A 19,473-nucleotide genomic window follows, 5' to 3' on the forward strand; every position below is an offset into this window, starting at 1 on the left:
TGAGTAAGTCTGTGTTGCAGCCAAGAGCTGGAGGTCAGTTTTCCAACAAATGACTTGGTACCTCTGTTACCATTGATCAGAATGCATAATAAAATGTCTATGAAAAATTATGATAGAACCGGTTACCAATACACCTGTTTCAAAGAACTGAAAGCAATCTCAGAACGTTGTTATAGAGGATCATATGAAGTAACAGATATGAAGACATTTTGTAAATGCTGTGTAAACATAAGGTATTTTGATGTTATGGGGGATAGACATACTTCCAAAGCCTATAACAACGGCAACAACAAATCCTGTGACAAGCAAGAGACCATTCTACATGGACAAGATACAATGTAATGACTGTTGCCATCCCCAGAGCAGAAGTTGGGAGTCAATTTTTTTTTAAGTCAGATTTATAATTACGTCTTTAAAAAAACTAAAAAAAAATTTTTTTTTTAATGTTTATTTTTGAAGGAGAGAAAGAGACAGAGTGTGAGTGGGGGAGGGGCAGAGAGAGACACACAGGATCTGAAGCAGGCCCCAGGCTCTGAGCTGTCAGCACAGAGCCCGACGTGGGGCTCGAACTCACAAACTGCGAGATCATGACCTGAGCTGAAGTTGGACGCTCAACTGACTGAGCCACCCAGGCACCCCGTTTTTAAAAAAAATTTTATGTTTATTTTTGAGAGAGAGAGAGCGGGAAAGGAGCAGAGAGAGAGCACAACACAGAATCTGAAGCAGGCTCCAGGCTCTGAGATGTTAGCACAGAGCCCAAAGTGGGGCTCAAACTTATGAACTGCCAAATCATGGCCTGAGCCAAAGTCAGATGCTCAACTGATTGAGCCACCCAGGCACCCCTATCCTTATGTCTTGTACACCCACAGAGTACATGTGTTGACCCCTGGGTGAAAAACCCTCATTGATGCTGATAGTGCATATATTAAATACAATAGTGACTTAACCAGTGGCTATCAGCAAGGATGCTGTGGCGTTGGGGAGCTCAGCAGACCTGCTTGGAGGTGATGAAACATGACACTTGAGAATATAATCTACGGAGACATGGTACTTCAAAGGTCACTGGGGGAGCCTTGAGACACCATCTACTTTAAGTGTCTTGCCTCTTGTCCAAGATCATATATACTTGCACATTACTATACAGTTTGGACAGGACATATTTAGGTCTTGCAGAAATGTGGTTGCATAAAAGAAGAAAGAAGGCAACACTCATCAGGTGTGAGCAGAGATCTCCAGAAGGGATAAAGTCTTTGCCTCTTCTCTCACTTTTATTTCTAATTGTTGCTGCAGGCAGAAAATGGCCCTCCAGAGATGTCCGTGTCCTCATCCCTGGAACCTGTGAATACATTAGGTTACATGGCAAAGGGGAAATCAAGTTGCAAATGGAATTAAGCTTGCTAATCAGCTGACCTTGAAATAAGGGGATTGCCCTGGATTATTTGGTTAGATCCAATGTAATCACAAAAATTCTTAAAAGTAGAAGAGGGAAACAGGAGAGGAGAGAGTCAGAGAAGGTGTGACCATAGAAGAAAGGCACAGAGAGATGCTTGTTGCTGGTGTTAAAGACGGAAGAAGGAGGCCAACGGCTCTCTTCATTCACTCCTTTGTGGGTAGCTTCTAGAAGCTGGAAAGGGGAAGGAAACAGATTCTCCCATAGAGCCTCTAGAATGGAACACATCCTACCAATACCTTGATTTAGCCCCTCTCGGACTTCTGAACAAAGAATTATTACTTTAAGGGAATACTTTTTTATTGTTTAAGCCACTAAGCTCGTGGGAACTTGTTAGAGAGTGACAGGAAACGAATACGTTGCCTCCCTTTCAACTTTTATAAAATGGGTTCTCTGATCTGGAGAATTTGGGGGAGATCAGAGAATGGTGAGTGGGACCTCTAGCCTTTTCTGGGTCCTCATCAGCGCAGGAGGCAACAGCACTGGCATAACGGGGAACTCTCTCTTCCTTATCACTTTAGAGAGGGACCCAGCCTCCTTCCTTATGACCATCCTCTTTGACAGAGTGTTCCATCATTTCTCAAAATGTTATGCCTCTGCTTCACTCCAGAGGAGGATACCCGAGAGACACCTCTTTGAAGTTACCCGACTACTTTTGGTCTATTGAGCCAAGGATGCTCATCAATGGTTCCTGGCCATTAGCCCTCCACCTTCACCCCTTCATTTGTCTCCTCTCCCTTCCCTATCCCCACTCCCGCACAAACTCCTATCAGATGATGCTAATGGCCTCTTTGCACCCAGGGAACTGGCTCTGCTGGAGTTGGCCTTTCTTCCACAGAAACCACAGAAACCCATGAGTGAGGCCGTGCTCAGTGACTGTGCCTCCTTGGGCCCGGTGTGTGCCTCTGACAGGCCTCTACTGTTACATTAGAGCACATACTCTTGAACAGCCTGCTTATCACCCTGTGGTTGACTCCTAGTTCCTTTTGTCTCCAAGTCATATTCCTTCCAGGGTCCCCGAGGCAGAGAAGGGGTTAGCAATGGACTTCTAGTTACCAAGTCGTCATTTATCTAATCACCCTGGCCTGAGATGGTAGTCAGCCGTGCCTCAATTTGATGGACTGGAGCAGAAGTTCTTAACATTTTCCCCATTTTGAAACACATGCTGTGTGATGTTCACATGCATCACACACTCCTACAGGCATATATCAGGTGACAACAGCAATAGCGATAACTCCATCCCTTTCTCTTCCATTCAAGAAAGCATACTTGGATGCGAGCTGAGCAAAAGTGACATTGTTACAGAGGTAGTCCTGAATTACTCCAATTCATAAAGAAAAGTTAACATCCAGTTTTGGTAGTCTAACTGTAAAAATTTCAGGGAACATGTGACATATGTCACAATCAATTATCCATTAGCAGACTGCAGTCATCCAGAGAAATGTGATCTAGACATTATGGTTATACCCAGGTTTTAATTACTTGTGCAAGTGTGAGAGCACAAGCTACTGAGATAAGAGATTAACGTACAGTGAGAGCCTAGCTGGTTATTTATGTATGTATGTAGTATATCCAGTGCCAGATTGATGAAAATAAAACTGAGCATTGTCTTGGGGGGACCGCTAAGGGGGATTAGGTAATTTTGTGATGGTGACATAGAAAACATAGGAGGTGCTTAAATATTTGTTGAGTGTCGAAAACATTCTCAAACTAACCTGGCCAGATGGATTCTGTGTGGTTCTGAAAGTCTCCTGTTTAAAAGAGTGAAGACTTTCTCTTGTTCGAACTTTTTATCAACGGCTTTATCAGTGGAGGGCCAGCATTGCATGCAGCTAAAGCCAATGATGTCCAAAGCCTGGTCTAGCGACCATGGAAGGTCTTGAGACCCTTTCAGTGGTTCTGGAAGGTCAAAACTATTTTCCAAATAATACTGAGATGATGGTTACCTTGTTCAGTCTTGTCCTCTCACAAAATACAAAAAAAGTATTGATACAATTTCAAATTCCACATTGTAACTCACATAAAAATTACCATTCACTGTTGAGTTTTGGTATAAAATCAAAGCAGAATATACACAATTATCTGAAAAGGCTATAAAACATATAAAATAGTCTTCCCTTTTCCAAATACTTATCTGCGTAGGGCCAGATTTTCTTCATATGCTTCAGTCAAAACAACATATTGCAACAGATGAATACAGAAATAGATATGAGAATCCAACTATGTTCTATTAAGAGATTTGCAAACTTGTTAACTAGCGCAACTCTTCTCATTGAGTTTTTTTGTTTGGGAAAATAAAGGCTTTGTTTAACAAAATTATGTTATTTAGGTTACATTGGTGATGGATTTCTTATTGTTACTTGAAAGTAAATTAAATATTTTTAAATATTCTCCGTCTTGGTTTCTAGTGTGGTATTGATGCATATAACCTATGTAACCAGTGCTTTTTAGGGCTCTCAATACTTGTTACGAGTGTAAGTTTGAGGGCTGCTGAGCAAACATTTTAATATTTTTTTCATGAGAATGAAGGCAATGGCAAAGAGTATAGTTTTATCCTAGTATATACAAGACTCTTTTCAGAGCATATCCTAATAGTACTCCATTTCACGAAAAGCTCATGAGCTAGTGTTACTGACTGACACTCAGTTCAATGCTGTTTCTGTACTTCACGGTACAACATCAGATAGCTCAAGGCCAACTGTGTGATTTAATATTACAGGGTCATGGGGCCAACTCTGGTCCAACCAATGAATGAGTGTTGATTTGGATTAGTTGGATGAATACAATGTGTTTTCATTTTAATTCAGGCTGTAAAGGAATTTTGAAAGTCGAAGTGTACTTTGTTCCTGATCTCAAACGCTGTGTGTATTTTGGCGAACTGCTATCTGGGAGATCTCGGCAGTACATCTGTGTCAAGTACCTAATGTAGCAATTCCATAGCTGAACTGTGGTTCCCATAACTACCTGCCAAAATATACATTGAAGACCATGAAGATTTGATTGAAAGTCCTAATTTCCTAGCCCTGAGGTGAAAGGAGCAGAGCCTATCATGTCTTTGAGGTGTCCACTCAAAAAAAAAAAAACACCTCAAGAAACTAGAAGGATGCCAGTGTGCTTGGAGGCATAGTAAAAATGTGATTTCAGCTATAATGCTCTTAGCTGTGGTCCTCTACCCTGCCCCTGTTCACAAAAGGAAGTGACCCCTAGTTCTTATCTTTTGATAGAAGGGAGTGGAGTTAGGGATCTACTGTCTCATGACAATTTGGGGTAGGGTCAGTTGTACACAAAAGTAAGTTCTATCTTTTAGGCTTCCATGACAGTGCAGATCAGCAGAAAGATGTTTTTTCACGAGACTCACAAAAACAGAATCCACAACTTTATGGAAGGGGAGTATCTCGGAGACCACGAATTGTGTTTGCTCCAAGGATACATTGCTGAAGTGATTCACAGAGAGGAAAAAACGAAGCTGAACTATATAGATTCCTTTTAGCCATTAAATCACTTGGCGATGAAATAAAAGATTACATAGAGAAAAGAGAAAAATCCCACCTCAATAATTCCCTATTTTTCTTTTAAAGGAGGGAGAGAAGTGAGAGAGGAAAATCATCACGGGGGGGTTTACTTGGCTGGAGGTGCCTCATACCTGCTCACGGCATCAGAGCTGCAGACGTGGCACATCTCATTTAATGTCAATAGATTTTAAAATGCCACTGAGTTTAAGTGTAGCACCAAATGATACACTGTAATAAAGGAGCACAGGGGTTAAATTAAAAGTGGAGGAAGTAACTCAGCCAAAGAAACTGGAAGCAGAATTAGTTTGTAGGTTTTATTTAGACCTCTGATTTTTCTAGAGGAATTAGGATTCTTTGTTGCAGTTCTTTCTCATTTGACAGATAGATTTTGCTTAAAATAGACCCTAGTATTCTATTCCTGCTATAAACCATAGTAGATTATTTTGTTATATTATTGTATTTCATTGTATTTCATTAATAAAAATGATAAAAATATCTAATATCCAATTAAGAGATTAGCCTATATACTATGGAAAGACTGAGGTGTTGTGTTTTTTTTTTTTTTTTTTTTTTTTTATCATCTTAGGAAATTACAAAGCTGATCATTTTCTCCGGACAGTTAACCAACAGCATCCCACCTCTCCTGTCTGTTAAAAATAGCTAAAACTTTTTGTTACATCTAGGAATACTACTCAAAGTATAGAACAGTCGATTAAGTTTTATTATTTATGTATTTATTTAAGATTATTTATTTATTTATTTATTTATTTATTAGAGAGAGTGAATGCGAGAGGGAGAGGGACAGAGTGGCAGGGAGAGACAGAATCTTGAGCAGGCTCCATGCCCAACTCAGGGCTTCATGTCACCACCACGAGATCATGATCTGAACCGAAATCAAGAGTCGGATGCTTAACCGACTGAGCCACCCAGGTGCCCCTATTTATTTACTTATTTTTAAAGATTTTATTTTTAAGTAATCTCTACACCCAATGTGGGCCTCGAACTCATGAGTCCGAGATCAAGAGTTGCATATTCTTCCAACTGAGACTGCTAAGCACCCCTCAATCAAATTTCTTAGCTCCTCCTTTCAAAGGGGTTACTCTGCAATATGTAATTATCTTAATGTTCATATTATCAAGCCAGACTTGAAAATACTTGATAAATATTTTGTGGTCAAAAACATTACTGAAAGGCCGGCCTTCATGTGATCACTGGTTTGGAGAATGCAATTATTCTTGTGGGTGCAAAACTGCATAAACAACCAAATGCTTATAACTGCAATGTACTGTACAGTGATCAGCTACTAATATTTAATTTTGAGGGTTCAAACAAGTTAGTGCAACCCCAAGTGGCTAGCAACACGGTGTAATTATTTCTAGGGCTAACACTACACCAGAATTGATTGCAAATTTCCTATGGAAAGAGCAAAAGGGGACAAGGCTGTAACTTGTGTTAAATGCCTACCTGAATCTTATATGCCTACCAACTGATTTTGACTAGTGATTCCCTCCCACCTCTGAAAACAAAATTACTACATTGAATAGATTTGGTAGAGGGGCATGTGTTTAGAGAAAAATGGTCTTCACTTTTATTTACTTTTGTTTTCATGAACTGTATAGGTAAGTCCTTGGAGCAGGAGACAAAGTGGCCATGTTGCAACTAGCTAAAATCTTCCAAGTATTCACAGGGAAAGTGGGGTTCACAAAAAGGTACACCATAATCATTCTAAACCTTCTAAAGAAAGGTTTGAGAATTACATCTGTGGAATAAGTTCAAAGTGACAGGTTAACGTTATTTAAACTTAATTTAATAGCCACAGGTCATTTTATAAAACCTAAAGCATTAAATGTAGAAACAAATACTATTTGATCAGAGCCCAAGTATTCTTCTCATGTGAAAGTGTGTGATTGGGCTTTTTAAACGCTTAGTTGAAAAAAAAATATGTGATTGTTCTTATCTCTCAGAAGGTGCATGATTAGCATTTTTTTTTAAATGGGTTATTGGGGCGCCTGGATGGCTCAGCCGGTTAAGCATCAGACTCTTGATTTCGGCTCAGGTCATGGTCTCATGGTTCGTGGACTCAGGCCCCACACTGGGCTCTATGCTGACAGCATGGAGCCTGTTTGGGTTTCTCTCTCCCTCTCTCTCTGCCCCTCCCCTGCTTGCACTCTGTCTTTCAAAAATAAATAAATAAACATTATTCTATTTTTCGACATTTTATTTATTTTTGATAGACAGAGAGAGAGAAAGCATGTATGGGGAGGGGCAGAGAGAGAGGGAGACACAGAATCTGAAGCAGGCTCCAGGCTCTGAGCTGCCAGCACAGAGTCTGAGGCAGGGCTTGAACTCACCAACTGCAAGATCATGCCCTGAGCTGAAAGCTGGATGCTTAATTGGCTCAGCCACCAAGGAGCCCCAATAAATAAACTTTTTTTTTTTAATTTTTTTTTTTTAACTTTTATTTGTTTTTGAGGCAGAGAGAGACAGAGCATGAACGGGGGAGGGGCAGAGAGAGAGGGAGACACAGAATCGGAAACAGGCTCCAGGCTCTGAGCCATCAGCCCAGAGCCCGACGCCGGGCTCGAACTCACGGACTGCAAGATCGTGACCTGAGCTGAAGTCGGACGCTTAACCGACTGAGCCACCCAGGCGCCCCATAAATAAACTTTAAAATGGGTTATTCTGTTTGGTGCTTCAGCTCAGGTCATGATCTCGTGGCTCATGAGTTCAAGCCCCATATTGGGCTCTGTGCTGACAGCTCATGGAGTCTGCTTCGGATTCTGTGTCTCCCTCTCTCTCTGTCCCCTCCCACCCCTTCCATGCTCTGTCTCCGTCTCTCTCTCTCTCAAAAATAAATAAAAACATTCAAAAAAAAGTTTTAAAAAATGGGTTATGTTGTTAACAAACAAAAATTACTATAATAGGAAAGACTTTCAGATTTATTATGTGTTTATTTAAACTGAGAATATGTCTTCTAGAAGAAAACTAGTTTTTTATTTTATTTTTTTTACATTTATTTATTTTTGAGAGAGAAAGAGACAGAGCGTGAGCAGGGGAGGGGCAGAGAGAGAGGGAGACACAGAATCTGAAGCAGCTCTAGGCTCTGAGCTGTCAGCACAGAGCCTGACACGGGGCTCGAACCCACAAATTGGGAGATCATGACCTGAGCTGAAGTCACTGTAGATTCAGGCACCCTGAAAGCTAGTTTTAATATCATATCTAAAATAATGCAATTCAAGTTTTTGACTAGGTTATTTTCTACCTAATCTATATGCAGCAAACCCTTTTGGAGTTTTAAAATGTTTTCATTTAAAATTATTTTTTATTACCCAGTTTAGATTATTGCTCATTATTTTCAAATTTTTACCTCTTTGGATGAAGGCTCTTTTCTATCAGACTTCTCTGCAGGGCTGATTGCATCGGGGTTTTGAAGGGTCAGAGGTGGAGGGAAGGAGTTTGTGGAAATCGTGACTGTAATACCTTCATGCTATCAACATTGCAAAGTAGGCGGCTTGTTCTATTTCTCGGGGTTTTTTAAAGTGTATTTATTTATTTCGAGAGAGAGAGAGAGGGAGAGCACATGTGTGCGAGCTGGGGAGGGCACAGAGAGAAGGAGACAGAGAATCCTAAGCAGGCTGTGTGCCGTCAGCACAGAGCCCCATGTGGGGCTTGGTCCCACAAACCATGAGATCATGACCTGAACAGAAAGCAGGAATCACATGCTCAACCAACTGAGCCATCCATATGCCCTTATTTCTGGTTTTGAATAAAACAGAAAACACAACAAAATTTCCCACGTAATATCAGGTCAGGTCCACAATTGCAGAAGCGAAAGGCTCTTGCACCTTATTCCAAGGACTCAAGTCTGTTAATTGTGTCTGCAATTAGCCTCTCTGGTTGTAATCGGTTACAAGTGCAATTTCTGAGTGTGGACTAATTTTGTGTGCAAAACTAGTCCCACCAAAACAAAAGCCCAAGTTGGAATGAAATTCAGATCTGTTTTACCTCACTTACATCCTGAGGAGGAACTAATTTCTTCTGCGAGCCATAAAAAGACCCAAACTAAAAGACTGTGCAACTGAAGTACCTTCTTAACTTTTCTGGGAGTACTTAGATGTAAGTACTCTAGATTCTAGGAAAGTTTGCATTACTTTATTACTACTAATATTTCACTAAGTTAAAAGATAATTATATTTATATAATAATTAAAATTTTTTTTGCTTTTTGTATTACTGTTAGAATGTGTTAAATGCTCTATACTGTACATAGGTACACAAACACATATACTCACACAGGAGCACAAATAAATTACAACCTAGAATTCTACTACAATAGATTACTTAATGCATCGCTCTACTTAAAAGGCCTTAACAAAGAGCCAGTAGTATATAAGATGCAGATGTGATGAGTTTTGCTGTTTGTCAAAACTCCCAAGTCCGCTTAGGACATTTGGCCTCACCCAGGAAATTTTTAACACACCAGGTAGGTTAAAAAGCAAAACAAAACAAAAATAAGGAGGCAGACCACCCCACACCTTTTGACAGCAGCTCATGTTTTAAAGGAACTTCCCGTGCAGATTTCTGAGATTCCCAATGTCATTTTGGCATACCTATTTTACCACTGTGTTGCAGACAACAGCTTTTAAGTTCCCCAATTCATAAATGTAATTAAATAATTACATTAGTGCTAATTAACATGAAACTGCAGATTATTTAAGCGCAAAAAACACTATTCAACTTCTTAATTATTCTTGTTCACACAGCATTTCCTTTTGCTCAGGCGCCCTAGGTGCAAATAAAGCATCCCATCTGCTCGTAATTAGAACTAAATAATTTCAGAGAATGTAGCTTATCATTTTGACTGCACATTTGATTAAAAACAGTGTACAAGCAATATCCTGGCTTATTGGCGTAACAGCAACAACACACGCAAGCCTGTGTTCTTCTATCATTAAAGAAGATCGAAAACATTATCTGTTATTTCAGGGGGAAAAAATACAACTTTTTAGTTCATTTCATACAGATGAAAGCGAATTACAGCAAATCACCTCTCCACTGAATAGCAGCCCCCACATAATGACTTTATTTGCTTAATCCCCAAATTAAACGCCGTTTCGAGCGAGGGCCCTGTGTTATTACTCTCATCATGTCGAGAACATTTTCCTGCCGAGACCAATTTGAATAAAACAAGGGGCCTTCCTTGAACTCAATCAAGGAGCCATAATGTGGTGGGTAATAGAGGTTGCTGATAGATTTGCAGGCAAAAGTGTTATACCTAATGATGGGATATGGATAATAGTCCTCCTGGAGGTCCTGATGCGATTCCAGTTGGCTGCCAGATGCTAAAAATCAAGAAGAGCATTGATCAGTGACAGGAAGCTGTAGTGGATTCATCTAGTCAAACTTCAGCTGTTTTTCCACTGTACAGTTAAGCCAGGCATAAATTATATTAATTGATTTAATTACATACTTAAAACATCTTCCCCAATTAATTTAATTAGGTGGCTACATGATGCTACTGGCAGGGGAAGATTAGAGGCAGCTCACTTAATTAACAGAATATGAATGAAAAAAAGAGAAAGCAAACATAAATGAAATTGTGAGCACTAATTAAAAGGCTGTCTGCAAACTTAAATACTTTCTGACAAAGTGGTGACAGCAATGTAGACAAGAGAGGATTTTTTTTTTTCCTAGCAAATTAAAGTGCCAGAAGGTATATATAGGGAGAAAAGGTAGTACAGTTAAAACATTGATTTTCTGACAGAACTACCATGGTCAAAGTGAAGGGACTTTTCTTCTATAGAAAAAAATGCAATAGATTTTACAGGTGCAAAAGCCAGATTCCTGGTTAGGGCTAAAATATGATGTACAAACACACGTAGGGTTTGTGCAGCATTCACGGGGAGGAGCGGAAGGCGAGAGAGAGGCTGAGGGGGAGGGTAGTTGGAGAGAGAAAGGGAAGATGAAGAGACAACTTACTGCAATCGCTCAAGCAAGAAATGTTTAGAAAAAGAGGTCTGCCTTAACAGCTGGCAGCCTTGTGTACCTTGGCTCGAATACGGAAATTCTCCAGGTGTCTTTCACGTGATTCCTGCAGGATCTTCTTCACTCGGGTCTTATGGCAATGTAAGAGCCACGCGATGGCAATCACACCTGAAGCCCACTTCTGCTGGCGATAAATGAAGAAAATTTGTCTCGCTTTGAAGCATTTCCATGTGGCTTGGATCTTGATGGCAGCCTCTGATTTTCCATCTTGGCCCTTGTACCTTTGGCCCGGAAGATTTAACATCATTTGGATGTGAACTGGGTTCTCTACCAGTGAGAGAAAGTCATATCTGGTAAGTTTATTCTTCAGCTCAAACTCTGGAAGGAAGGCTACCAAATTGTTTCCTTTTATTTTAACTTCTGGTATTGCATAGTCCCTGAGAAACTTCTCGATGTGTTCCAAGAGAGAAAAAATACTTCCCCAGGATAAATTAAAATGTTCCTTGAATGCTGAGAAGTCCGGGGCTGTCCTGTCTATGACACCATTAGAAATAGAGAAGTCATACTCCCATGGTGATTGCACAGCTCTAGAAGGTATTGTGACTTTCATGGCCTGTAGAAGGAAAGCGTCACCAGAGATGAAATATAATTGTGACCTTTTCAAATGAGTTGTCAAGACACACACTGTCACATCATCATTCATTACTCAATGCTAGGAAGAGATGGATCCTAGTTTTGACTTACAAACATGTCATAATAGGAAAGTCTGGCCAGGATTTTTCATGAAACTCATCAACAGAAGAATATCTTAGAGGTTACTCAAAGCTATTAAATTTTTTGGGACACCTGGGTGGCTCAGTCGGTTAAGCATCTGACTTTGGCTCAGGTCATGATCTCGCGGTTTGTGAGTTTGAGCCCCGCGTCGGGCTCTGTGCTGACAGCTCAGAGCCTGGAGCCTGCTTCAGATTCTGTGTCTTCCTCTCTCTCTGCCCCTCCCCTACTCATTCTCTCTCTCTCTCTCTCTCTCTCTCTGTCTCTCAAAAAAATAAACATTAACTTTTTTTTAAAGCTATTAAGTTTTTTATACAAGTGTTACAAAATTGTTTAAGGAAACCGATCATATAAAAGTTATGCATTTAGTTTACTTTGATATGGTCAGCCAACCCATAGTCTCTGCGATTTACATTTTGTACACATTCATGAGTGGAATCATATTCCTGCTTTCTTGTTCGTCTGTTATCCACCAGTCCTGAAAAGGAGGGTGGAATCTTTCTTTGCAGTCTTGACTATAACTTCAAATGTGTGCATCAAGCTGTCCCACCTCTTCTGACTTTCTAATGGGTCGTCACTTTCCAACATTTACAGTTCTTTTGCCACCTTCTGTTAGGATCCAGGAGGGTTTTTTGTTTTGTTTTGTTTTGTTTTTACAAGGAGTGTTATGCTGTGTGTGTTCACCCTTGCCACTCTCTAGGTTTCTCTTGACATTTGTTCTTTTCTACTTAAATCTCGTATCTTCTTAGGGACATACCTGGAGTTGTCCCCAGGTAGAGAGAATCTGAAATCTCATAACAAAACTAAGGAAGACTTTGGTTTTTCATTTTGCTCCCATCTGTACTGATTGAAATTTTAAGTCATGTAAACATACTACATTTACTTCTGAATGTCAAGAGGGTTCTCTAAGAATGGGGTCATGGACAGTTTTTTTCCTTATACTTTTCTGCATGAAAAAACTGAATAGATGGGATTAAAAATAAAATCCGAAGAGGTTTGGGTGACAACAGTGACATATGTCACACGTATCCCTCAAAAAAATAAAGAAAAGGAAATTTTGGTTGTGTCTGTGTCCAGTGTGAAATCACTATATTTCATCAGTGAAACCTATTGCATTAGAAAAACAGACACTGCCCTATGGTCTAAATGTTCCTAATGGTCTGGGAGGGGGAAGGGTGGGCATAGATATTTCAGGCTCTGCCTTCTCCTCTGTAAGCCAGGTATCAACTTACTGTGCTGATTGCTTCTTGCTTAGGGATTTAAGGAACAGATTGTCTTCAATATGTCACCATTTACCAATCTTTACCAAATTGTAGGATTATATTGTTCTCTGCATGTTGAAGAGTTTTTAGAGAACTCAAAGAAAAAAAAAAAAAGACCCGAGTAATTAATCAATAACCATTATGTCACAGCACTGTGTTGAGTATAACTGTTAGATTGTTCACGCTTTGTCTCTACTAAACAAATGTTAATTGGTATCAATTAACAAAGTCAAGGCAGAAAGCTATCTAAAAGAAGCCAAGAGATCATTTATAGTAGTAGCACAATAAACAAACACAATTTTTTTTTAAATAAAAGAAACACTTCAAATTCTTTTTCTTTTCTCAGGCAGTGGAATAATTAGACTGCCACCTCAGGTAAAAATGCTGAAAAGCAAGTGTTAAGTCCAAGAGGAGGGATTTCCTTGAACTTTAGAGGCAGACTTTAAATTTTTTTTTAAGTTTATTTATTTATTTTGAGAGAGACAGAGACAGCACTAGTGGGGGAGGGGTAGAGAAAGTGGAAGACAGAATCCCAAGCAGGCTCTGCGATGTCAGCCGAGAGCCCTACACGGGGCTCGAACCCACAAAACCACGAGATCACGACCTGAGCCGAGACCTGAGCCAAAAGCAAGAGTAGGACGCTTAACCGACTGAGCCACCCAGGCGCCCCTAGAGGCAGACTTTAAATGTCAGTGAACTTTTTGCACACTTTTAACTTAAGAGTTGTGACAGGCATAGGAATGATGGAAAAAGTCTTCTAGCCAAGACCCTAGCCCTTTCTGATCTTCTCAAGGCATCAAGAGAGAATGTAAACTGTTTGGTGGATAGAAACGAATTCTTGGATGGGCAAGAGAGAGTTGGAGAAGTAATGCCTTGTGTAGCAGACATCAGCGCTGGCAGGAGAAGTCATGGCAAGTGGCACAGGTTCCAACAGAAATGGCCTGTGGGTACGTTTCTGCCTTCCTTCAAGAATGGGTTCTAATGGTGGGAAGGTTAGAGTCAAGAGAAGAATGGCCATGCTTCATCAGTGACAAACAGACACGGACAGTCATCACAGATGGACGTGTCTGCAGCTGGCTGGTCCTGCCAGTCACTTTTGATCCTTTAACGAGACCCTGAGGCTTCTAGAGGAAATGCAGCTATGGACGGGACAATTGCTCAAGAAGCTGGTTTCCTGGGAAATATTAAACCCTTTTTGAAATTCCTTGTCTTTACAGAGACTCATGTGGAATTGGGACCATCGATGAAAATGGAGCAACCTTGGGAGAAGATTCTGAAAGAAGAGGACTCCAGTCTCTCTCAGGCAGTGCCTTCAAATGGTGTAGGTGTGGGGCATGTATGTATGTCAGGAAATGAGTTTCAGACTTTTTGAAAGAATAGCCCTGGTTTGGGAATGGGGTTACAGAATTGAACAGTGGCTGTTTGAGAACAAAGGGATTATACCTCCCTACCTTCTTGGATGATATTCCAGTAAAGACCTGTTCTCCAAGGAAACACACTCTTGGACATCAAATAGACCACTCAGGCACGGGGAAGCTATGGGTTTGGAGTCAGCTAAAGCATAACTGTAGTACATCTGTCACAGAGAATGCCACACTTGGGAGCACTTCACACTTAGAGCTGGAAAAGACATGTCTCTCAAGAGGAAGGCTTCCCAAATTAAAGCAGTGCATCAGCATTGTGGGATCCATTGAGCAGGTAAAGACAAAGCTGCTTCACAGCCTGCTAGGAATAAGAGCCCTGATTAAAGGTCAGGCCAGCCTTCAGATTCCCGTTTCTTCTGCTATTTTTCCTTTACTATTTATCTCCATGAACTTGTCTGCAATTATCTGTCACCGACCTTCTTTCTCTCCGCCTACCTTCCTTCTTTCTATTCCTTCCTTCTTTTCTTTCCTTCCTCCCACTCTCCCTCCCTTTCTCCCTCCCTTTCTCCCTTTCTCCCTTTCTCCTTTTTTTTTTTTTTGTTCTTTTTGTTTTTAAGATATGCTGTACTCCCAACATGATGTTGCTGAATATCAGTGTTGTTTTCCTTCTAGTGGAGATGGCTCTCTGTTATGCCATCCACATGCTCTCCTGGTCCTTCCTAAGCTCCTGGCCACACCTTCACCAGGGCCCAAACCTGTGGCATTGTTTAGCATCCTGCTCTAACTAACTAAATCGACTAGCTGGGAAATGCTCTTCATCATCTGCAAAGTGTTACTACTAATGAGGTAATTTTGAGAGTTTCTGGAGCAGTAATTTAGGCAGAACTCTGAATTTAAAACAAACGAACAAACAAAGCCCAGGAAGGCAAGATGATGATTACATATGCAGGTAAGCTATAAGTGGGAAGCAAAAAAGATAGGCCCAGTATTACCTCCTAAATTTTAGAAATAACTGGCACAATGAGAAACTCTAGGAAAAAAAGGCATGTACTTCTAAGATGAATGTCTTTATGAAAAATGTTCTTTTCACACATGTGGACAGCATGTGGATGCAGGATTAAACCATATCTGAGGATCCCTAAGTTAGATATAACCAAGATCTCCTGGTGGTAAATGGTCAAGTATATGGGATAATCCAACATGGATATCATCTTTAGGGAAGGATTTGCCTAGAAGGACAGACTAAAATTGCTTTTGAATCCATAAACTGATGTTCAGTTTCTCCAAAACTCAAACATATCCATGATTAATTAGCTTTGGCAGCGCTGTTGTGTGAAAAAGAATAAATTCTTCCTGCCATTAGGGCTCTATTTGAGTGCTTACATTCAGAGTATGAGTGAAGTGACTCTCAGAGATGGAACTTTCATTCTTTCCTGAAAACCAGGGAGGCCAATGGTCTGGCCTATTCTTTAATAATTGTTAACAGTCTGAAATGTGTTAAGCTTTGTATAAAACAGATATCAGTACCTCAGACTGTCAGCACTATTTGAAAGATATAAATAATATTCAGAGAGAGTAGCTGACCTAATCAGGATTTAGGGATTCAGCATAATTACAGTCCTGAATTTTAGAGCATGAAGGCCTTGCTTTTTTTTGTTTGTTTGTTTGTTTGTTTGTTTGTTTGTTTGTTTTACTCAATAGGCTATTATGGGCTCGGAGAAACGAGCCTTGGCCCTACAGTCTGACTCACCTAGGTTCGAGTCCAAGCTCTGCCGCTGTCTGCTACACATTCCTGGGCAAGTTACCATCTGCTATGGATTGAATGTTTGTCTCCATAACATTTGTATGTTGAAGCCCAGTTCTTGGTGTGATGGTGTTTGGAGGTGGGGCCTCTAAGAAATAATTAGGTCATGAAGGTGGAGGCTTCATGATGAGATTAATGCCCTTATAAGAAGAGAGACAAGACAGATGATTTCTCTGTCATGTGAAAATATAGGAAGAAGGTGGCTGTTTGCAGAGCAGGAAGAGGGCCCTCAACACAACCTAACCACACTGGCACCCTAATCTTGCACTTCCAGCCTCCAGAACTTGGAGAAATAAATGTTTGTTGTGTAAGCCTCCCACCTTATGTCATTTTGTTACGGTGGTCCAAGCTACGACAACATCCTCTCTGAATTTAAATGTTTCTCGTCTCTAAAAATGATAGATCCCTGCAGAGTTGCTGTGAAGATCATAATATGTGTAAAGAGCCTTTCACAGTGTCTTACCTCCAGTCATGTTTAGGTTATTAGTGTGGATGAGGAAACAGGCTCAGAGAGGTTAGGTGATTTGCCCAAGATCACATAACTAGTCACCTTTCCCTTCCCCCATACCATCCATGCCCAAAGCCCTAACTGTCCAGAACGTCCTGTAAGACCCCTTACCAAGCTGTGCTCTCCTTGTTCAACCTTCCTTTTACTACCTCCTTCATCAGAGCTGACCTGGTCTGGACCTGCTATTTCTTTCTTATTTGGAAAGTGGCCTGTTCAACTAACCCCTATGAATATGCTAATGAACTATGGCATGGAAGAAAAGTGCGGGATTTGAAGTGAGAAGACATAGGATCTAGGCTGTTACCACGTTACTACACAGCCTTGGGAAGTCACCTCTCCTGTGGGCTGTTTCCATTAGGGGATCATTCAAGGTGCTTCTGATTTTGATACCCTAAGTGTCTCTGACTTAAAGTGATTTTGACACCCTAGGTCTCTCTGACCTATTAATTGGTATGTGTTGTTTAATAAACTCCTGGAGTTAGCAGAGCCAGCAAATTGAAGATATATCTTCAATTGAGTCATTTCATGTACTATAAGAAAGACCGAGGGATTTTTTCGCCTCTATTTTTTAAATAGGAAGCTCTTTCTAGAAATTTACAAACCAGTAGAGGAAGAGCTGTTTACACCAACTATACGTAGAGGTGGTCACGGGGAGAGAACCCCAAAGAGTGATATTCCAGTATTTCAGGGTCTGCAAATCCCCCAAAACAGTTCTCAGTTCGTAAGACCTAGAAACTGCATTTAAGCTATAACTGTCAATTAAAAATGAGAGTCAGAGTCCCTAAGCTTTATAAAGAGGATAAAAGGCAAAAACAGAGAATTCACTGAGCAGAGACATACAAAGGGAGAGAATTGTGTGTAAAGGCTGCTCGGATGAGTGGCAATTTTCTAGGGCTAATTTCTGCAATCGCTTTGAAAGATATATTTATTCAAACGAGACTTCCTGAACTCTGAAACACTTTCTGAGGAGAAAAAAATGTTCCTGTGGAACAAAAACACTCAATGGATCAAATTCTGGTTGAAGATCAAACAGAACAAAATCAGGAAGACTTTTTTAAAATAGACGGTGTATATGTCAAATGTGAACTTTCCTTTTCTAGAGACCCATCTCATTTTACTGCTGCATTGATTTCATTTTTTCTGCTACCTTTCTAATATTTTCTGAGAGCATGTGACATAGATAAGGACCACTGAGGACAATTATGACTGATGTTTGGAACCTGCCAGGGATATGTACAGGGAACCTGGCAGAAGGGGAATGGAAAGAAGCCTGTGTTCCTATATTCCTGAGAAAAGAACCATCATCATCTTCTCTATGGGTAAAGGAATAAGAGTGAGCCTCCCAAAGGACCTGTGTTATCACCAAAGTAAAGCTTGACATTATAGTTTTCTTGGGAAAAATGTGTACATAGCAAGTCTGGTGATCCCAGATGGCTAAAAGATACTTGCAAAATTCTTATAACACCCCACCTTTTCACATTTGCTAAACCTACATATGTATTCCACTTTATTTTCATTCATAGCACTCATCACTGCCTGACCTTATATTAAATATCTGCCTTCCTCACCAGAATATAAGTCCCAAGAGGGCAAAGACTTGGTTTGTTTTGTTCACTGCTGTATCCCCAGTGCCTAGTACACTTCCTGGCACATGGTAAAAGGTGAACAAAGATTAGTGGAAGGAAGGAAGGAAGGAAGGAAGGAAGGAAGGAAGGAAGGAAGGAAGGAAGGAAAGAAGGAAAGAAGGAAGGAAAGAAGGAAGGAAGGAAGGAAGGAATAGTACAATTTAAATTCATAGCCACTTGGGCTGGATTTACAGCACAAAACTGTTCTGTGATCACACAAGTTATTTGCAAACTCACAGCTTGAGTTTTGAAACACCAGCAGACCACTTGGATCTGAAAATGTCCATACCCTTGACCAAGAAATGGTCAAGTAGCTTATGGGTTGCCTGGGTGGCTTAGCTGGTTAAGTGTTCAACTCTTGATTTTGGCTCAGGTCATGATGTCAGGGCCATGAGATTGAGCCCCATGTTGGGCTCTATGCTATGCGTGGAGTCTGCTTAAGATTCTGTCTCTCCCTCTCCCTCTACCCTTCCCACTCACGTGCTCTCGCTTCCTCTTTCTCTAAAAAAAAGTAGCTTAAATAGTACAAAGATTTATGTACAAATATGAAAAATGTTCATGGCAGTTTGATTTATAACAGGAAATTTTTAAATTGCTTATTAATAACTAAAATAATTATTATAATTAAAATAATTATTATAATTAATTATATTAATGATTATTATAATATAAAATATAAAATACATATATAAAATAATATATATTTTATATAATAATATATAAATAAAATATAAAATAATTATAATGATTATAATATAATTATTATATTATATTATATTATTATAATAATATAAATAATAACATTTATAATTTAATATCTAACAATTGGATAATAGCTAAGAAAATTATGGTATATCTTTAAGACAGAATATTATGTAGCCATTAAAAACATTTTATAAAGACTTTTAAGTCATATGTATAAAAGCTTATGATAAATTGTTGGGAGAAAAGAGATAGATCACAGTTGAATATACTGTATGATACCAATAGTGGGCCAAGCCAAAAATTTAAATAATGCCAAAGGGTTATGGTATTACAGGAAATTTTTTTTTTTTGGGTACTTTGGCATTTTTTCCCTCCTTTCTGAACTTCCCAAATTTTCTGTGAATGATCAGATCACACTCTCATGAGTGAAAAAGAAAAGTAAAAAAATTAAGATTATTTTGTGGCTTACTGATAACCTAACATTTTTT

The 19,473-nt window shown here is 39.8% G+C and overlaps 1 protein-coding gene and 1 long non-coding RNA gene across 12 annotated transcripts in view; one reads left to right on the forward strand and one right to left on the reverse strand.

The window, feature by feature from the left end:
* The window catches only part of LOC131518078 (uncharacterized), a 129,139-nt gene extending 110,289 nt beyond the window's left edge, over window positions 1-18,850 (forward strand). For all 4 annotated transcript variants that reach the window (XR_009264883.1, XR_009264882.1, XR_009264884.1 and 1 more), the window contains 2 exons: window positions 11,059-11,299; window positions 14,197-18,850. This is a non-coding gene — a long non-coding RNA (uncharacterized LOC131518078). The remainder of the gene's footprint in view (window positions 1-11,058; window positions 11,300-14,196) is intronic.
* The window catches only part of IQCH (IQ motif containing H), a 212,130-nt gene that overhangs the window by 90,296 nt on the left and 102,361 nt on the right, over window positions 1-19,473 (reverse strand). For all 8 annotated transcript variants that reach the window (XM_058740614.1, XM_058740613.1, XM_058740617.1 and 5 more), the window contains 2 exons: window positions 11,008-11,559; window positions 10,237-10,303 (listed from right to left, as the gene is read on the reverse strand). In XM_058740614.1, the coding sequence (XP_058596597.1) occupies window positions 10,237-10,303; window positions 11,008-11,559 (619 nt within the window). The remainder of the gene's footprint in view (window positions 1-10,236; window positions 10,304-11,007; window positions 11,560-19,473) is intronic.

Source organism: Neofelis nebulosa, chromosome 7 (assembly GCF_028018385.1).
Source record: "Neofelis nebulosa isolate mNeoNeb1 chromosome 7, mNeoNeb1.pri, whole genome shotgun sequence".
NCBI classification, from domain to species: Eukaryota; Metazoa; Chordata; class Mammalia; order Carnivora; family Felidae; genus Neofelis; species Neofelis nebulosa.